The sequence below is a fragment of the Xenopus laevis genome, chromosome 4L (assembly GCF_017654675.1).
Source record: "Xenopus laevis strain J_2021 chromosome 4L, Xenopus_laevis_v10.1, whole genome shotgun sequence".
Lineage (NCBI taxonomy): Eukaryota > Metazoa > Chordata > Amphibia > Anura > Pipidae > Xenopus > Xenopus laevis.
In genome coordinates this window covers 11,920,120-11,941,720 of record NC_054377.1, presented here as the reverse complement: position 1 = coordinate 11,941,720, position 21,601 = coordinate 11,920,120, and the positions used below count along the sequence as shown (strand labels likewise).

The window sequence follows — 21,601 nt, the reverse complement described above, 5'->3', positions numbered from 1 at the left end:
GCACCCTCTCCCCCAGTCAATAGCACTTTTCTTTGTACTTAAAGGAACCGTAGCATCTAAAAATGAATTTTTTTTTGATAATATAATGTACTGTTGCCCTGCATTGATATAACTTGTGTATTTTCTTCAGAAACGCTACTATAATTTATGTAAACAAGCTGCTGTGTAGCCATGGGGCAGCCATTCAAGCACGCCATTCAAGCACAGGATACACAGTAGATAACAGATAAGTACTACTATAGTTTATATAAACAAGCTGCTGTGTAGCCAGGGGCAGTCATTCAAGCACAGGGTACACAGTAGATAACAGATAAGTACTACTATAGTTTATATAAACAAGCTGCTGTGTAGCCAGGGGCAGTCATTCAAGCACAGGATACACAGTAGATAACAGATAAGTACTACTATAGTTTATATAAACAAGCTGCTGTGTAGCCAGGGGCAGTCATTCAAGCACAGGGTACACAGTAGATAACAGATAAGTACTACTATAGTTTATATAAACAAGCTGCCGTGTAGCCAGGGGCAGTCATTCAAGCACATACACCTATTGTACCAGTACAGCACAACAGTACATGATATTTTCATTACTTTTAAACACTTTCATATTTTGGTGTTACTGTTCCTTTAATATAAAGGTTTCCATTTGGGTTGATGTGCATCTCTTCTTGGCATCTGGCTGCTTGGTTGTGTTTGTTATTATTTGGTTGAAGATTGCCTTGTGAGCTGTAGATTATTTACTGTGGATAGTGGGAAGCCAAGGTTATTCCTTTTATTGCAAATGCTTTTCCTGTAGATCCCAAGGCAATAAAGGTTGGTAGCTGTAGAAGCAATTCTATATAAAGTTGTCTCACTTGAGTCATCTGACACGGATTGGTCCATTTTATACTGGGGGAGCACTCCAAGGTAGAGCTAAAATATGACCACTGGGTACAGGGCCGCCATCAGGGGGGGACAGGTGGTATGAGTGTCCTGGGCCTGAAGGGGGCCCCGGCACTTCTGAAAGATCCAGGCCTCCCTTGACAGCGCCGAAGCCTGCACCCATTTTCGAAAGTCCCGAAATGCGGAAAAGCCGAACAGCCGATGACCCGAAGCGGCGAAAAGACCACAAAGCCACGAAAACAGCAGAGTCCAAACTCTGGGGAAAAGACCCGAGGCCCCAAAAATTTTGTTGTACGGGGCCCCGTGATTTCTAATGGTGGCCCTGAATGGGTATGTAGCGTAATTGACTGTTAGATAAAATGTGCTAGATAAAATACACCCATTCATGTGCATGGCAGTCTCCTGGACCCGCAGGAGTGACTGGTGCCTGATCCGGGATTGCACCCCCCAGATTTACGCTACTGCCATTGAAATAATAGGGTGGTTCCCGGCCTGGAAATTACTTGGACAACAAAAATGCAATTACCCCTTTTGCAAAGGCGCGTTCTAAAGGTTTGGTCCCCCATAACGGCTGGCATTTAGGATTTCTTTTTTAGCAGCTTGACTTGCGAGTTTGGCAAAGGACAATACCATGTGCATTTGTTTTTATAGCTGTCCCCAAAAGCATTGGAAGAGGTTGGAGTGGAATTTTCCTTTAGCTCGGAACACTCCGATTTATGCCAGAATTTTCATAGTCATTTCCACATGAAGGGCAGGGGAAAAATGTGTGAGTTTATTTGCTGATTATCCATCTAGTGCCAAAGTACAGCTCCCAGAGGTCTACCTAGAGCCACACACCCCCTGTCAATGTAAAAGTCAAGGCTTTTAAAGAAAAACTTTACCCCCAAAATGAATATTTAAGCAACACAGTTTATATCATATTAAGTGGCATATTAAAGAATCTTACCAAACTGGAATATATATTTAAGTAAATATTGCCCTTTTACTTGCCTTGAACCACCATTTTGTGTTGGTCTGTGTGCTGCCTCAGAGATCACCTGACCAGAAATACTGCAGCTGTTAGATGAAGGCATGTGTGCATGTGTGAATTGACTGGAGGGCATATAAAAAGGCACCCAGGTACTGGGTTACATGTATTAAATGAATCCAATGCCTGCTGCCATTTACAAGTAGCATGTCTGGGCACAACCCTCCTGTCATTCCATATTAACTTATTAAAGAAAGAAGAAAGTCCTATTTACCAGGAGATTGGGTTTGAGCCGTGTACTAGGTCAGGTACTCATGGAATACCTGTAAAGAGGTTAGGATTCCAGAGGAGTGTAATGCGACTGTGTGGGTGGTTCATGGGTACCCAGCAGAGGTAGTTGGATAGGCTACAGGTGGCTGTAATGCATTGTAAAATAAAATTAAAAATTAAAAAAATGAAAGGATAAGTAAACCGTAAAAACAACTGAATATAAAATTGATGAGAGCCTTGGTCTAAGCACTTTTGCAATGTACATTCATTATTATTTTTTTTTTAATTCCAAGATATTAAGGGATACATGTACTGTTAATATGAATGAATTTTGTTACAACAGCGCCACCTGCTGGTCATTTTCCCACCAGTCTGACCAGCAAGTAGTCAAGGAAGTTGTCAGGAGAAAGAAGGAGGCTGCTCTGATGTTCTTCTGCTTAGGAAAAAAATAAGAAACCTTTCTAAAAGCAGCCTCTTTCTTTCTGCCGCTAGCGTGTTTGGTAATAGAATGCTTTAGCTGGACAGAAACCTACAGATTTCTTTTAACTTGCAAAGAGATTTAGTATAACTAAGCACAGGTTTTTAGGACTATTTTATACTGGTCTTTTTGGGACATCTCCATGTGTAATTGTGTACCAGTCTTTATTCTTTGCACATCTAATGAATCCCTCCAACAATCTGATTTGTCTCTCTTCCATAGGGCTGGATTGATAATTTCAACGGCCCCAGTGGTCTCTTCATTGCAGTAAGTACCTTTCTCAAATTGAAGCGCAGCTCATTGTAAATCTCATACCTTCTTGAAATTAGGGTTTCACAGGGAAAGGGCAATAACCAGCTTTTGCCAGCATATTTAATTCTGAATCGAAACACATTCAGTCAGATCTAAAGTACCCCCTTAAAAGGGCCTTAGCAACCAAATAGCTGCAAACATTCCAAATTGGAGACCTGTTGAACAAAAAAGAATTAAAAAAACATAAAAAAACCTGCAAATTGTCTCTGAATTTCAGTCTATATCATACTAAAAGTTAATTTAAAGGAGCACTACCTCTTTAAGGTACATGTGCCCAAAACCCTGCACTCTAGGGCATTATTATATTGTTTGTCTACTTGTCCCTGGAAGAGCAGGGGATGGAACATGGTCAAGGTAACTTTATTTAAAGGTGAACTACCCCTTTTAATTTGATGTAGAGAGTGATATTCAGAGATAATTTGCAATTTCTTTTAATTTTTTTTATTATATGTGGCTTTTCAGTTATTTAGCTTTGTATTCAGCAGCTCTCCAGTTTGCATTTTCAGCACTCCAGTTGCTAAGGTCCAAATGACCCTAGCAATGATGCAATAAGAGACTGGAGTATGAATAGGAGAGGGCCTGAGTAGAAAGAGGAGTAGTTGCTCCTGTAGAGGCTGTGGGGCTGCACCAGATCAGTGTTGCTTCAGTCTGAACAATAGGCGATATTCACGTTATATTTCTGTTAGATGAAGGCACGTGTGCAGCTGAGTAGAAAGAGGAGTAGTGAAATGTAGCTCTAACTATATTTTTGTAGCTTTATAGAGCATTTGTTTTTTTTAGGGTAAGGGCACATCTGAGATTCTGGGAAATTTAGTCGCCCAGGGACCAATCACCTCTTCTTTGGGGAGACCAATCTCCCCGAACTGCTTTCCCCGTGTCTTCCTTCTGCTTCAATGAAAAAAAAAGGTGTTTTTTCATTGAAGCAGGCGGAAGACACGGGGAAGCAGTTTGGGGAGATTAATCGCACCAAAGAAGAGGTGATTGGTCGCCGGGCGACTAAATCTCCCCGAATAACCAGGTGTGTCCTTACCCTCATATGGGGTCAGTAACCCCCAGTTGAAGGCTGGAAGGAGTCAAAAGAAGGCAAATAATTAAAGCTATAAAATAGAAAAAATTAAGACCAATTGAAAAGTTGCTTAGAATGGGCCATTCTATAACATACCAAAAGTTAACTTAAAAGCGAACCACCCCTTTACAGGACAAGAAAACTCAAATGATTGATGGCACAAAAGCCATAAAGTGCTTGTTTATTAAATCTGTTAGTGGTTTTTCCTTTTTTTTTTTCCTCAAAGGCAGGAAAAGGAATTCTCCGTACCATGAGGGCTTCCAACAATGCAGTGGCTGATCTGATCCCCGTAGATGTGGTTGTCAACACAACGTTGGCTGCTGCCTGGTACTCTGGAGTTAATAGGTACAGCAGGTGACGCTGCTTTGTTATAAAGTGGTGTGTTATATACCAGGCCCTCGTACTCTTCGGAACCATTCATACTTATATATTCTGTTTCTTTTCTTCCTTTTGTCTTGCAGACCTAAGAATATGCTGGTGTACAACTGTACAACAGGTGGAACAAACCCCTTCCACTGGGGGGAAGTTGGTATGAATTCTTATTCTTCTTTTGTTATGCATTCAAGCCATAATATCTCTGCCCAGTTTTGGCCCATTGGGAGTCCCATCTCCCATCATCCTCTCCTTCCCTGAGAACCACTGAGGATGGTGGAGGTGGTTCTGCCAAGGCTTTTAGCATGCTAAATTATTCTTTGTAAATGGTCATTAGTCCTTGCGAGCGACTGTTTTAAATGTATTGCTTGGTTTGTAAAGGTATGGGACCTGTTATCCAGAATGCTCAGAACCCGGAGTTTTCCAGATAACTGATCTTTCTGTAGTTTGAATCTTCATACCTTAAGTCTACTAGAAAATCATGTAAACATTAACCCCAATAGGCTGGTTTTGCTTCCAATAAGGATTAATTATATCTTAGTTGGGATCAAGTACAAGCTACTGTTTTATTATTACAGAGAAAAAGGAAATTGTTTTTAAAAGTTTGGATTATTTGCATAAAATGGTAATTCGGAACTGTCTGGATAACTGGTTTCCGGATAACGGATCCCATACCTTTACCAAGAAATACATGTGTGCTTCCTTTCCATGTTTCCATTCTGGGCAATTAGGGTAATGGCTCATTTCTTATTACATTAATAAAGCAAAAGTGTAAGGTTTTTTTTAACATTTCCGCCTCTCTAAATAAAAGGAAGGTATCTCTGGGGAAACAAATACATCAGTCTCCCAGGAAACCCGTACAGGTAATGGGACCTGTTATCCAGAATGCCGATCTTTACATAATATAGATCTTCATACCTTTAAAGTCTACTAGAAAATAATATAAACATGAAATAAGCCCAAAAGCATGGTTTTGCTTCCAATAAGGATTAATTATAGAGAGAGAGAGCTAGAGAGAGAGCTAGAGAGAGAGAGAGAGCTAGAGAGAGAGAGAGAGCTAGAGAGAGAGAGAGAGCTAGAGGGAGAGAGAGAGCTAGAGGGAGAGAGAGAGCTAGAGAGGTAGAGAGAGAGCTAGAGAGGGAGAGAGAGAGCTAGAGAGGGAGAGAGCTATAGCGAGATAGTTATAGATATAGAGCGATAGTTATAGATGGTTGGTAGCTGACTTACTGCAGAGCCACGACCCTTTTTAATTTTTTTACTGTTTGATAATTTCCCCAAAAGACTGAACAATGGCTTGTTTCTCAGAGATCCTTCCCATATAATCCTGATGCAGAACTCCCATGATTGTAGTTTCCTTGTATCTGCTACTCTGGCACAGTATCGCATTGTATTGTTGTTGCAGATAAACCATTTAAAACATTTGAATTAGCTGGATGCTAAAAACTTCCATCTCCCAATTTCTAGTTGACCTAGCGACATTGGTGTGGTCATGGCGCATGATTACTTGGGAACCACAAAAATGTAGCATTTTGTGGTTGATCCCATCATGACAATACCAATGTCTGCCTTGCATAGTAGTGCTCTATGTGTGTTCACATATAGTGTGTTCTGCCTGAGCAATTTATCCCTTCAAGGGAGGAGAATTTATTTCCATTGGCACTGATGACATGCTATTCAGCATATGTCTATTTATGAGCGTGGGTTTGTCTAATCATCCTTTAAAGGGATACTGTCATGGGGGAAAAAAAATTCAAAACCGTTAACAGCAAACAGATTTTTTTTATATTTTATTTAAAAAATCTGACATGGGGCTAGACATATTGTCAGTTTCCCAGCTGCCCCCAGTCATGTGACTTGTGCTCTCATAAACTTTAATCACTCTTTACTGCTGTACTGCAAGTTGGAGTGATATCACCCCTTCCCTTTCCCCACAGCAGCCTAACCGAACAATGGAAACGTAACTAGATAGCAGCTCCCTAACACAAGAGAACAGCTGCCTGGTAGATCTAAGAACAGCACTTAATAGTAAAATCCAGGTCCCACTGCAGCACATTCAGTTACATTGAGTAGGAGAAACAGCCTGCCAGAAAGCAGTTCCATCCTAAAGTGCTGGCTCTTTCTGAAAGCACATGACCAGGCTAAATGACCTGAGATGCACCTACACACCAATATTACAATTAAAAAATACACTTGCTGGTTCAGGAATTTAATTTTATATTGTAGAGTGAATTATTTGTAGTTTAAACAGTGTAATTTAGAAACAAAAACTACATCATAAAAATCATGACATAATCCCTTTAATAACAATTTATATATTTTATAGCAATCCTTGGTTCTGCCTGTCTTAACCAAAGTGCTATCTATGTTCCAATCATATTACACAGTCCCCTACGTGATCCAGTCTTTTGCCAAATGTGAAGATTAACCCAATTTGAGTAGCTGAATAAGGCAGGCAGCCCAACGGGGATACATATTTGAAAGATGGATGTTGTTACTGTCCTGGTTTATGGTTACAATAGCCACAATGCAAACAAAATTATTTTGATCATGCTTCTTATGTAATAAAACTGGTAAAGGTTTGCCCTGCCCTGGTCCGGTAACATAGCGCCCAATCAGAAATGTTGCTTTCTAAGTGCAGTAGGCCAACAAAAAATTGTCCATGTTATTAGATAAGCCCAATTCTGCATCTGTAACATTTCTTCTGCTGGAGCCCTAAAGCATAGTCCTGGGTAGTTTGGGTGCAAGTTTTTATACTTTGTCCCCCTTGGCTCAAAACAAGGTTAGAATTATATAAAATCAGAACGAACGCCATAGATAAACGTTATAAGGCCTGAAATTACCTCTCTCCCCCTTTCCAAATGCACTGCTGTGGATCAGAGGGCACTTACACTCATTGTGCCTAGAGTTTAGGCTTTTAGCCATGCATGTACTGAGGATCTATGGATTTCCAGATTTTTCTGAACCTCCAGGCATCCCAGTGACAAGTGAGGTTTCAGCCTCCTGCTTTGTCTTGGGATATTAAAGGAGAACCAAAGCCTAAGAATGAATGACTGCTGAATTTATTGTACCAACCCAGAAGTTGACACTTTTATATTAGTAACGACCCATGCCTTGGTCAAGACATCACCGGTTGGAAGTTTTACAGATGCAGAATGGAAAAGCAGAATCCCTCCCCACCAATAAAACCCCTTTGCCTCATACACGTGCTATACGTTCCCAAGATAGAAATGCATTTAAAGGAGAAGAAAAGCTACCGAAGCAGTTTATTGCAAATAGATTAGCCACAATAGTGCAAGCTATAACACTATATTAAAGTGAGTAAACTGCTCTAGAAGCTCTCTGTTTGTTTAGGATAGCAGCTGCCATATTAACTTGGTGTGACATCACTTCCTGCCTTAGTCTCTCCCTGTTCACTCATAGCTCTAGGCTCAGATTACAGAAGGGAGGGAGAGGAGCAAACTGAGCATGCTCAAGCCCTACCTTACTGATAATAATCTTCCTTAATTTTAGCCTTTCCTTTAAGAATTCAAATGATTTCTTTCCTAAAATTAAGAGGGCCGGTTACAACTCACACCAGCACCAAAATCCAGATGATGAAAGAGAAATAGGAAAAGATACATGTTTGTGCAGAACGTACCAGTGTTCAGCCCCCCTGCGGGTTAGGAAGGTGTTAGGGGTGCAGCATCCTCAGTGTTTCCCTGTTATTAGTTGGACTATGCTCATTCCGTAGCTGTCCTGTCTGTTGCTGTTCATTTCATAGAGACTCGTCGAATACATAGTGATTATCAAAGCTTGTTTGCAATGCTTCTCTTTCTCAGAGTACCATGTAATTTCCACTTTCAAGAGGAATCCTCTCGAACAGGCCTTCAGACGGCCCAATGTAAATCTTACCTCCAATCACCTCTTATATCACTATTGGATTGCTGTGAGCCATAAGGCCCCAGCACTCCTCTATGATGTCTACCTCAGGATTACTGGAAGAAGCCCAAGGTAATGGTGACTATACAGCGCTTTTCTTTTCTGTTCTGTTCCTCTCGCATGTCATGACGCTTAATGACCATGAAGCAAATCGTATTAGGCAGGGGGATCTCATGCAATGTATAATGTTGTGTATGGCCGGCAGCCTTGGGTTCTCTTCACTGTAGCCCAGAAGAATGACGGGCGGGGAAAGTGAACCTCAGGTTGCCTACACATACATGGATTGTTTGCAGGCTGGGGTTGCTTTACTTCATCAACACAGAAGGGGGCAATAGAAAAGTCCATTTGGACGTTGGAAAAGCTTCCAGAGAACTCTCGCTGGATTATTCTATCACAATAGGGAGAGCCAAGACTCCAAGTGTTGACCTGGCAAAGTTTATTACAGCCTGTGAGCAATTAATTAAAACAATAATCAATATTTTGTTGCTATTTAGCCTGTACGATGACCATTGTTTTCACTGGATTTGATGCTTATTTTTCCCCCCGCAGAATATTATATAAATGTATCCTTCAAGATGAATCCTTTAGAACAGGCCCTAAGACGCCCCAATGTTAACCTCCGAAACAACCCCCTATTGCATCAGTACTGGACAACTGTCAGTCATATAGTTCCAGCAATGATGTATGATGCTATTCTCAGGTTAACGGGTCAGAAGCCGTGGTAAGGAAAGGCTGCTTTTAAAACAAAGCAATAGAAGGCAGTTAATTGGTGGAGGCACACTAGGAAGACACAGGCTCAAGGGTAAAATGCGCAACAAAAAGGCAATCGTAAATGGCACGATAAATTTGCATGGCTCGGTGAAATATGCAAGCGGCAGCAATTAACGTGGCGAGAACAGGACATTTTGGCCTCTCTGTTGGTTGAGTCTTTCAATTAGTTTGCATTGAAAGTACAAACCAGGACAACTTTCCCGTGGCAAACCAAATTGGTGGGTGGATTTTGCCTTTGACGGACCAGTAATCGCTAAGTATGAAAGTGTCTTTAAATGCATGCAAATACCATGTTCTGGTTAAATACTGTGTCTTTGGAAGCAATTCTACAGACAGATGAGTTGAATACGAAAATTTAAGATTAAGGCTAGTGGCACACAGGGCTGTTCATCTCCTTTTCTCAGACTGCCTTTTAATAAGCAGGAGGGGAAAAGCCTAACCATAGGTTTCCTAAACAGGTCCTTTCCCCCAGCCAGATAAAGGAGACCCCCCAGAACAATCCTCTGCCCTGATAGGAGGAGGCACACTTGAAACAAGGAACATAATTGGTGTGCATGCTCCAATCATGCTCTGCGGTTTCAGCTCTGTGTTTTTTTTTTTTTTTGTGGGGAGGGGGGGTCCTTGGTGAAGTTAGGGAGAGTGGAGGGAGGTGCAAGAGACCTATAGTCAGATTGACTCTTTACAGAACTATAGAATCCTTTATAAAGTAGACTAGAACAATAACCATTTTAGTTGTTTAATGATCAGATTTAAAGGAACAGTAACACCAAAAAATGAAAGCATTTTAAATTAGTTAACATATAATAAACTGTTAGCATGCACTGGTAAAAGCTGTGTGTTTGCTTCAGAAAGGCTAATATAGTTTATATAAACAAGCTGCTGTGTAGCCATGGGGGCAGCCATTCAAGCCAGAAAAAAGGAGAAAGAAAAGGCACAGTTTACACAGCAGATAACAGATGAGCCCTGTCCAGTACACTGGTGTTTTATCGGTTATCTGCTATGTAACCTGTGGCTTTTCTTTCTCCTTTTTTCTGGCTTGAATGGCTGCCCCCATGGCTACACAGCAGTTTATTTATCTTTCTGAAGCAAATACACAGCTTTTACCAGTGCATGCTAATAATAAATTAATTACTTTAAAACACTTGAATTTTTTGCTGTTACTGTTCCTTTAAGCTTCAAGGGCGATTTCAAGTATTTTGTAGCTCTAAGAATCACTACCAACAGCCAGGTCATTTTTAAAAGAGACTTTTTTAAGAAATACATGGCAGTACCTGACACTTAGCAGCAATTGACATTTACCTTTTATGGAAGGGGTTGGGGTGATTTGAAATATTTTGGCTCCCTTCCATAGAGCTTTCAAATGATCTGGATGAGAAAAAAATATCACTTTAAGGCATTACTGGTCCTTTAAAGTGATGGACACAGGTTATGGTTAGTGCTCAGCTCTGACAGGAAGGCATAAGTACCGGTAGGTACATTTTTTGTATTTAAATGTCAGTAGAAATTTAGAATATTGATAAGAGGCAAACATTTAATTTCCATTTCACATTTTTCTAGTCCAACTGTACCTTCTGAATACAGACTTGAAAAATTCCAGCATCAATATGTTGTTGTAGGTTATTTTTTACCGGTACTGTGCCATTTATTTGAGTCTTGGTGAAATGTGTCTTTTGAAGCAAAAGTATAACAAAAAGAAATCAGGTCAGTATAAAAAAAATAAAATCCGTGCGTGCGAATCTCGTCGTGAAGTCGTCGGGCATCTCGCAGAAGATTTGCATACGTTAGCATATTGTATAACACGAGAATGAATCTCAGATGATAATCCTGTTCAGAGAGTTATATAGATGAGAAAGCAGCAGCGGAATGTTTCTAATGTCTCTCCCACTCCCTGGAGTATGGTAATGATTATAGTACAGAGCGTGCAATGAAAGGGAGAGAATGGAACCAATTAGTTTTATAGGGTAAGGTTTCTATTCCCTGAAACAGTCCAAAAAGTGTAGCCCCAAATTTACTTGGCTTCTGTTCATTCCTCTTATGATTTAAGGGTTCTGTGCTGCTTGCAATTATCGGAAACCTTATGCAGTATAAGAGGGAATACCTTGAACAGATACCTTCCAAGTTTCTCTGGTATCGCCGCCTTCTAGGGTTGCCACCTGTCTGGTTTTCACCGTGATAGCCTGTTTTTCGGAAGGGCTGTCCGGATGAAAACTGCCTGTCCGATTTCCAAATTAAGAAATCTGAACGGGTCTTTAAAATGAATGGCGTGGTGTCCCCCCACGTCATGGGCACCCAGACTGGTCATGGGCAACCCCGACCGGCACCAGCCTCGCCCTTTGATGTCATCCTGACCCGGCACATCATCGTGCAAATGATTTATTGCTTTTTCCACATGCTTGCCATTTGTGCAGGGCCAAAGTTAGAGCAGATGAGTCTCTCATCCGTAATGGCATATGCAAATTAGGATTTGGTTCAGTATTCGGCCGAATCCACTATTTTGGTTCGGCTGAATCCAAAATAGTGGATTCGGTGCATCCCTAATTAGAAGTCACCTCAGAGTTCCATGACCTGTATAAAACATACTCGGCTTTCAGCTTTGTGCTTTTATATGGTCATGGAACTCCTCGGTAACTTAAAATATCCTTATTTTACAAGAAGGGGTACTTTATTCACTATATAAATGGCGTCTCTGACCGACAGGCCTCTACAGCTGGAGGCTGCAAGTTGAAGATCCCTGGAACGGCAGCAAAAAAATCTCAAAAAAAATTTGTAGTTTGCACATTTAACATTGATACATTCTAGTGAAGTGGGCTCCTCAAGTGCCAGGGAGACTCGAGTCCTCTCTTTTTCCCTCTGCAACCAAAATGCTACGTGAGCAGCCTGCATGAGACAGAGCCGTGTGCATTGTTGGCTTTTTATTTTAATAGATGTACGGCAGGTGTGTGGGGGGGAGCACCTTATCTCTTCCCTTTTGTTCCATTAGCAGAACTGAGCAACCATCCTTTATCTACAGTCCTGATGTTTCATTTACCACGCTTGGGCCACTCTTTTTCTTTTGAGCAGACAGTCTGCCTTCTAAATCCATCTTTTAGTCTAGTTCCATGGCTGGAACTCAAATAGAAAGCAGAGCGCTTGCTGATAACCGTTGACATTTTGTCTCAAATTGGATTTTGTGTTTTTGCTATTCACCATTTTTGTCTCCTGTTTTTACTGCAGTAAAACCTGCTCAGTATGTGGGTTGCCACAAGGTAAAACAACACTTTAGGTTGCTTAGTCTATACTCCCTCGTAGCAAAATATTTCACCCCTGTGCAGCTGACCTGCTTCTTAGATGCAGCTGTAGTGAAAAGAGAACCGGAATCTAGCATTCTTCCAAGCCAAAAGAGAGAGATATTTGGGGATTTTTTTCTAGTAAAAAAAAGTATAGAAATAGGGTGCAGGTTTGTCTTGCACAAAGGTCCTCGCCGTTGATAGACAGGAGGTATTGCTGTCTGGAAACACAACAATGCTCGATGTCTGTCAGAGCAGTACACAAGAGAAAAGGGTTTTTCAACACAGGGTGCAAACGACCATATTATTGCCCAGCCCTTTACTTTTCTGGATGACCCCAGGTCTCTGCACTCCAAAATGAAGCACAGACACCTTTGTGTGCCCCGTGAATATGCTGCTCCTTGTGTTTGGCAACTCTGTCCCCATGAGAGGAGCACTGGGAAGAGCCTTTTGGAATTGAACCCTGTATTTACAGCCTGGTTCTTTCCTATTAAACACCCAAACAATACCAGTACAGTTTCACCATAACCATGTGCCCATGCCAATGTGGTTCTGACAGTCTCATTGTGACAGTCCTATCTGTCTTTTAATCTTATTCTTGAAATGTTTATGCATTACCCCCCACCATGGTTTGAAGTTGCATGGTGATTCCTATTGTGCAGATACAAACTGACAAATGTAGGCAATTTATCCAGGGAAAGTTTGTAGCTTTTGAAGCACTGGGAGAAGCCAAATCCATACACAGGCTGACTGTCCACAGTAATCCTATTGGCCTGCCAGCAAATGAACAGATACGACTGTTTTCTTCGGGCCAAGATCTGAGAAGCTGCAGCTCCTCTTCTCTTCTTCATCTGCTCGTGCACATGCCATCATCAAGATTTTCAGATATGACAGATGGGATTGCTCTGGCAATTGGTTTAAAGGCAACTAAACTGCCTAACTGCATGTACGGTCACCTATAGTGAGTGCTCGTATTGTGTTGGTGCACCTGAACTTCTGTTCGATTAACAAGGAACCATTAACCCAGATGCAGAATGTGCCAATGCTTCCTAATTATAGTATAAATGGACGATGCTCTGATTCTCCATGAAAATGCTGCTTCCTAACTGACTGCGAGTATGCACATCCCTGCACATTATATGGAACCAAGTGTCATTATCTGGAAGGCCTCCCAGAGTATAGCCCCCCCCACCCTTCTGAAAATGGTAGCTAAATAGCAGGAGATTATTTCATAAGGAGGCAGGTACGTAGGAGCTTACAGCTCAGCCCCTACATCTAAAAAGCCAGTTACAGCTGATAAATTACTTTTCTCAGCTCTGCATAGATGTTTTCTTATAACTCGGTCAGTTTCCAATCAATGTCCATAAACCACTTTTTGTGTCTGCTTTTAAAATGATTGGTTTCGTATTTTTAGTCCCTCTTGTAATTGGACCAAAGTTGATCTTCTGAAATAGGCCGACATCCAATTAAATCAAAGGAACTGAGAGAAAGCACTCGGAGCAAAATTTACTGCTAAGTGGTTTATTTTCACAACATGTTTTAGGCTACTCGCCCTTTATCAAGTGAAAGACATACATTGTAATTACAAACTTTTTACAGGAAGTGAGGTCACACACAGAGCGAGTAGACATCTTGTGAAAATAAACCACTTAGCAGTAAATTTTGCTCTGAGTGCTTTCTCTCAGTTCCTTTGATTTAATTAGATAACCTTCCTACAACTGGAGCGGGGGGGGGGGTTGTCTTACTGAGATCGAGCGCTCGACCTGACCCAAATACCCAGTCATCCCTATGTTGTTTGAAATAGGCCGACATGTGAGCCAACTGCCAATGTCATCTAGTTGTCAGCGACCTGGACCACAATATAATCAAATTGACTTCAGGGAGAATCTGGGCTTCCTGTGCTAGGCCCCCAAACCACCCACACCAGATCAGTCCTCCCTGATAGCGAACCAAGGTCAACTTCATCTATCACATTTGAATGAAACCAAAAAAAAAAGAGTGAACTGCAGCTCTGGAATCTTGAGTTTGGTTCCAGCTCCCTAAAAAAACATGGATGCATTAACTGTGTGTAGGAAAGGGAAACTAGATTGTAAGCTCTACTGGGCAGGGACTAATTTCAAAGCTGTAGAATATGCTGGCACTGTGTATAATAAAAACCCACAGGACCTATGGATTCCTTCTGATGGTAACCTTCACTTTTATGCTAGCTATGAATCCTAAAGCTTGGTTAGACCTTGGGTTACAACTGCACTCAAATAACAGTCCAGTGAACATTGCGCCATTCGTTCCTTAATTCAAAATATAACACTTAATGGTAGATTTATTAAGGGTTGAATTGAAAGTTTAAATTTTTTTTATGGTTAAAACTCTCAAATTCGAATTGTAGATTATCCAAACTCGATTCGAGTTTTAATTCGATTTCGAGATTTATCATACTCTGGCCCTTTAAGAACTCGAATTTGACTATTCTTCACCTAAAACATGAGTTCATATATAAGTCAATGGGAGAGGTCCTGGACCAATTTGGACATGTCTGTAGCCTTCCTGAAATTCAAGTTTTTTTCTGAGAAAATCGAATTCAATTCGAGTTTTCAAGTTGATTAAAATTTGTGCACATGTAGATATTCGGGTTTTTTTTTTTATTAAATAACCCCCAATCGAATTTCGAGTATATTCAAATTTAAAGGAATTTAAACTCATGTGAATTCAAAATTCAACCTTTGATAAATGTGCCTCTTAAAGTCTAAGGTGATAAGATTGATCGAAATATTCTAAGCGCTTTGTTCATTTTTCTGTATTTGAACTTGCTTTTAGGGTCTGCGAGAATTTGCTGTGCTTTAATAGTGATTCAGCTATTAAATGGCTTTACAAAGGTGGCAGATATATATTGTGTCCTAGTGCATTTGTGACCTTTCTGAGGTATGTAACGGCTCCCTGTACTCATTCACTTTTCTTTTGGAAGGATGATGAAGACCATAACTCGTCTTCATAGGGCCATGATGCTGCTGGAATATTTCACAAGTAACTCCTGGGTGTGGAACAATGAAAATACCAACATGCTTATGAGCCAGCTGAGTCCAGAAGACAAAAAGGTTAGTACAGTTTCTGGCACCTTTTCAATTTCTTAACACCGGTATCATTTTCTTTCGGGATAGGGTTATGGCAGACTTGGTGACTGAGATCCAGTGGTTTGAATGATGAGACTTGTGGTGGATAACATTGTGCTAGTTGTGCCATAGCCCTAAGGCAGGGGTCCCAACCTTTTTTTATTCCCGAGCCACATTCAAATGTAAACAGAGTTGGGGAGCAACACAAGCATGAAAAAATGCTACAGGAGGTTCCAAATAAGAGCTGTGATTGAATATTTGGTAGCACCTATGGTGACTGGCCGCCTACAGGAGGTTCTGTTTGGCAGTACACCTGGTTTGATGCAACCAAAACTTGCTTCAAGCCAAGAAATAAGCACCTGTTTTGATGCCACTGGGAGCAACATCCAAGGGGTTGGTGAGCAACATGTTGCTTGTGAGCCACTGGTTGGGGATCACTACCCTAAGGCATTGATCCCCAACCAGTGACTCGGTAGCAATATGTTACTCACCAAGCCCTTCCATTTTGCTCCCAGTGGCCTCAAAGTAGGTGCTCATTTTTTGATTTCTGAATTGGATGCAAGTTTTGAAGGCATAAAGACCATGTGTTCTGCCAACCCACCTGTAGTCTGCCAGTCCACAATGGGGCTAATAAATAACCAATTACAGCTGTTATTGGGCACCCCCTAGCAACTTTTGTCATGCTTGTGTTGCTCCCCAACTTTATTTTATATTTAAATGTGGCTCATGGGTATAAAAGTTTGGGCACCCCCTGCCCTGAGGAATATGGCATGGCCATTCTGTTTTTATCACCAGGGGCACAACATGCACAACTAATCTCTGAATGAACAAATCAGATCATATAATGCCCTAGTTGGTCTTTCAGGAGAAGACCTCAGCCTCATACACTCCTCACCCAACAGTTTTTTTCAATATAATATCATATGTTGAAGCAATTTTTTTTTTTTTGTTGTTGACCATACGCATGGACCTGTAAGTTTCCAGTTTGGTTAGGAGTGTCTATAGGTGGTTGTACATTCAATGATAAAAGTTGCTGACTCAATCAAAGGTAAGGAACCCTTCTGCAGGCCTGCATGATGGTTATCTTGATGAAAACAGGCACTTAATTGTGCAGGTTTGACCTCTCCTGTTCAACGAGGACCACAATGGTGTGTTGATGTGCTCCTCTTCCTACAGGACCGTAGGACCCTCAATATGATCTGATCTGTGGCCCCCTAGTCAACAATTGGATCAGCCCAATTTGTGCGGGTTGCCACATCAGGTCCAGGTCTACATTTTTGGCGACCTTGCTAAACAGAAGGACCTGACCATGTATGACCACTATGGTCATCTTAACTGGTTATACTACTCATAGTTACATAGTTGTTCCCTTTCATAGTAACACAGAGCTATGATGCTCCATAAAAAGTCTTGATTGTTCAACAGGAAATATAATGAAGGCCCTACAAGAGTAAAACTGATGTCTAAGTCTTGAGTCTGCATGTGTATAGATATTTTATGCCTAAAGCTCATTTGTAATAGTCAAAGAGTCGGCAATATTGGTCCTCGTTTGCCGGGATATTGGAGGAGACAGGCAGCTCTTTTTAATGATTTTAATCCCCATAAGAGGTCTTTTTCTCAATAAACCCTCCTTATTAATTCAGCTTTATTATACCTAGTTGTACCCATAAGTGTTCTGGTCTGCATTTTAGCACAGTTGCTTTCTTGTGTGTGTTTTTTAAAGGCAACGTGCTGCATTGTTGTGTATTATAATTGAAACTGTATCTTGTAAAATTGTTTAAATGTAATACAGGTAATGGACCTGTTATCCAGAATGCTCGGGACCTGGGGTTTTCCAGATAACAGATCTTTATGTAATTTGGATCTCGATACCTTATGTCTACTAGAAAATCATGTAAACATTAAATAAAAACAATAGGCTGGTTTTGCTTTCAATAAGGATTAATTATATCTTAGTTGGGATCAAGTACAAGCTACTGTTTTATTATTACAGAGAAAAAGAAAATCATTTAAAAAAAAAAAATTGCATTATTTGGATAAAATGGAGTCTATGGGGGGGCGGCCTTTCTTTAATTCGGAACTTTCTGGATAATGGGTTTTCAGATACCGGATCCCATACCTGTATTGCGATATATATTTGGCACCAATAGCCATTTGTTTTGTAGGTGTTCAACTTTGATGTCCGACAGCTGCACTGGGCCGAGTACATGGAAAACTACTGCATGGGAACGAAAAAATATGTTTTGAATGAAGAAATGTCCGGTCTCCCAGCAGCAAGGAAGCACTTAAATAAGTAAGTTGAGGTATAAGGCACCTGTGGGTGCAGAGCAGCATTAATTAATAAAAGAGGAGTTTATGGGGCTCATTACTACAGTATAACAGAAAAGGTTCAAGACCATACCACATTCAACTTAGGAGGGGGTGATCATCCTAGGGGTGCCACAGTTCTAACACATTTTATTCAAGTATAGATCCAGTAGGGGGGACTGTCTGGGTGGGTGCTGCCGGGGACTTGTCTTGGGCACTTTAGGATTAGTAAAAGTATTGTATTTTGGAGGCTTATGGTTCCATAGTAAATATTTATGTTAAAGGAAAAGGAATGCCATTGATATATCCTTCATCCTCTTCAGAGGCCCTCGCTTGATCCGCACCACCCACACTTCTCCAGTACTGAAGCGTTTGCCTGTACTCGTGTATAAAAGGCAGAGTAGTGCAGTGGTGTAGGGGCGTTTGATGTCCTGCCCTTAGCTCTCTGGCAGCCATGAGCATTTGCTGCTCTGCATTTATTAACAGGCAAACGGGGGAGCATGGGGAAGTGTGCTGGGGTACACTGTAACCTGTGTGGACTGCCCCGTGTCTCAGTATGTGCACATGATCAGTGAGCGTCAGCTGAGAAGTCAGAAATGTAGTAGAAAGCATGGTCGAGAGATGGTTTCTTTGTTGTATGACTTCCAAGCTTCCAATCTCATATATCAGCTGAATGACACAGGCCCATGCACTGTACAGAATGAATTATAGGGATTTAACTGACGTTTATTAAAGGAACAGTAACACCAAAAAATTATTTACAATTATTTAAAAGTAATTAAGTAACTTTATATAACTATTTTAAAGTAATGAAAATTAAATGTATTGTTGTGCTGCATTGTTAAAACTGGTGTGTTCTGTTATCTACTGTGTATCCTGTGCTTGAATGGCTGCCCCCATGGCTACACAGCAGCTTGTTTATATAAACTATAATAGTACTTCTCTGTTATCTACTGTGAATCCTGTGCTTGAATAGATGCCCCATGGCTACACAGAAACTTGATTATATAAACTATAGTAGTACTTATCTGTTATCTAAGGTGTATCCTGTTCTTGAATGGCTTGCCCCATGGCTACACAGCAGCTTGTTTATATAAACTATAGTAGTACTTATCTGTTATCTACTGTGTATCCTGTGCTTGAATGGCTGCCCCCATGGCTACACAGCAGCTTGTTTATATCAACTATAGTAGAGTTTCTAAAGCAACCCACCAGTTTTAACAGTGCAAAGCAACACTACATTATATTTTATTCCTTTAAAACGCTATCATTTTTTGCTGTTTCTTTTCATTTAATATCTAGAGGAAAGAACATTCACGCTGTTTCATTTTCTGTCTATAGCTGGAGTTAACAGTTGGTACCATTTTTGTCCCACAGGTTACGGAACATCCGCTATGGGTTTAACACCATCCTGGTAGTGCTGATCTGGCGCGTGTTCATTGCCAGATCACAGATGGCAAGAAACATCTGGTATTTTGTCGTCAGTATGTGTTTCAAGTTTCTGTCCTACTTCCGAGCATCCAGCACCATGAGGTACTGAGGACTGGACACTCCGTATCTGGGGCATCTATGCACACGGCGGCAAACCTGCACAAAATCTCTCCCGTTCCGTGCCCTTAACATGTTGCGTGTACAGCCATACTACCACCCCGAGTCCAGAGAACCGCCTTTTCTCTCTTCACTTTGTGACATTTCAAGTGTACCTTAAACACAAACCCACGCCAGGCACATTAAACCAGCATTACTTACTGTAGGTGAAGGGCGTTTTAATTCAGTTCATTTGCAGAAAGAAATCACACTCATACCTGCCCTTTTTCTTTATAGAGATGTGTTTTAAATCTCACGTTGCTGTCTGTAATGATTGACACAGGGTCTTTTATAAAGCTGTGCCAGTCTCAACGGTTGAGTGGTTACTTTATGAATTTCTAGGTTCTCGGATAAGCCTTACGTCTGATGTGTAAATACTGTATCTTTTCACCTTAGTCTCGCTTTGTCCATGTTACAACCCCTATTTTACTGCATTGCCTACATTCAGTTATAGTTGCCTTGTCCATTCCATCCTTTATCTCCTCACTTTCACCCTCCTCTTTTCCAGCTCCTTTCTAGTGATTGCCTAGTGCTATTTCTTAACCTCCTCATGACCACAAAGCCTATAAATGTATACATTGCATAAAGGCCCCCATACACAGGCTGATAAAGCTGCTGACAGGCCAAGTCAGCAGCTTATTGGCCTGTGTGTGGTGCCCTCCGATGGGCTTCCCCGATCAACATCATAGGGCAGGTTAAAAATTCCCGTCAGATTGCGGCTGCATCTGTCAGATGATGTGGTCCCTCGATCCGACCGCCTGTATGGACTGCATTGCGATCAGATTGTTGGGCCCTTGTTATCAGCCCGATAACCAACCTCAATGTGGGCGTCTCGGGGAGAGATCCGCTCGTTTGGCGACATCGGATCTCCCTGTGTATGGCAGCCTTAAAAGATATAGAGAGCTGTGCCATATGCATAGCTTGGGCCTCCACCAGCCTGGCCAGTAGGAAGTAGGACTTCACATAATCTTTTTTTTTTTTTCTAGCACTGTAGAGTGATTTAAAAAAGCCTTTTTTGTGGCTTCTAAAACACACTGTACCTATTTTCTGTATTTTTATTGCTTGTGCAAACATAAATGAATCCTCTTAAGGCTACCGCCTTACAGATGGGACTTGATCCAGTCTTCCAGTGTTGGATCCGAAGCCAGTTATTTAATTTACTAAAAAGAGGATATATTTTATTTTGTAAGATTTCCAAATGCAACTGAGGTGGCCATACCCCGAGGTCAACAAACGAGCACCTTTCCCCGATATGCTCACCAACGACAGGGCGATATCGGGTTGATCCGAACGTTCGGCCCTAGGGCCAAATGATCGGATTATACGAAGGAAATGGGCACAGACGGATCGCAGGACTGCATCGATTACCCAATGCGGTCCTTGATTGCAGGGAAAATCAAACCTGCCCGATCGATATCGGGACAATTTTTGTCCAGATATTGATCGGGGAGACCTGTCGGACGCCCCCACACACAGGCAGATTAATTGCCGAATCAGTCTAAAGGACCTATATCAGAAGATTAAATCTGCCCATGTATGGCCACCTTAAAGATGTGTTTGTAAACCGTGCAAAGCAGATTTGCCCTAAAGCTTTTCGCTGCTCCTTGTTTGTCTCTACCTTCTTACCTTTAGGCACACGCCAGTTGTTATTGGGTGGCGCATCACTTATTTTCATTAATTAACCCGCTGCTTCTATTTATAGCATGTGCCCAGTTAATGACTATATTACAACACTTACCGCAGCTCCTCTGCACCTTCTTTTAGCCGAGATTCTGTCCTGCAACAGGTGCCGAGGGACTGGATAACAAACACCCAAAAAAAAAATATCTCCCTTCCGTCTCGGCACACTACATTGTTGTGCAGTGCTCATCCACTTGGCTCTTTCCATAGGCGCGGATATCATTCAGAACGCCTCTCGCTAGTTTTCTGTGAAATGTAATCAAAAAACATGTCACCGCTCTTTTACAGAAAAAAAAACCTTAAATTGTATAGCATCTAAATATCTTTTTGCTGTCGTGGCGTAGGATCACATCAGTGTGTGAGAGGCCGTTGGCAGCTCATAAGCATCCAATAAATTATGACTTTTGTGAATATTGTTTTGTGGATATTTTTTTGGGGGGGGGGGGGGTTATGTCAACAAGCTGTCTCTGTTCAAAGGGGTCACAAGTTGCCAAACTTTTTGAAAGCTCTGACTGGGTTCTTCAGCTAACTTCATTGCCTTATTCCCAACCAGTGCCGGACTGGCCCACCTGTGTACGAGGAAAACTCAGTGCGTCCTCCTAACCTTTTGGCCTATTT

General features: G+C 41.3%; 1 protein-coding gene across 4 annotated transcripts in view; it reads left to right on the top strand.

Moving 5' to 3' along the window:
- The window catches only part of far1.L (fatty acyl-CoA reductase 1 L homeolog), a 60,860-nt gene extending 39,466 nt beyond the window's left edge, over positions 1 to 21,394 (top strand). Inside the window, exons 6-12 of one of the 4 annotated variants that reach the window (XM_041589132.1) lie at positions 2,820 to 2,864; positions 4,202 to 4,329; positions 4,437 to 4,504; positions 8,815 to 8,986; positions 15,265 to 15,394; positions 17,575 to 17,702; positions 19,094 to 21,394. In XM_041589132.1, coding sequence (XP_041445066.1) covers positions 2,820 to 2,864; positions 4,202 to 4,329; positions 4,437 to 4,504; positions 8,815 to 8,986; positions 15,265 to 15,394; positions 17,575 to 17,702; positions 19,094 to 19,256 — 834 coding nt within the window. In that variant the 3' untranslated portion in view covers positions 19,257 to 21,394. 4 annotated transcript variants of the gene reach the window in all.
- The last annotated feature ends 207 nt before the right edge of the window (positions 21,395 to 21,601 follow it).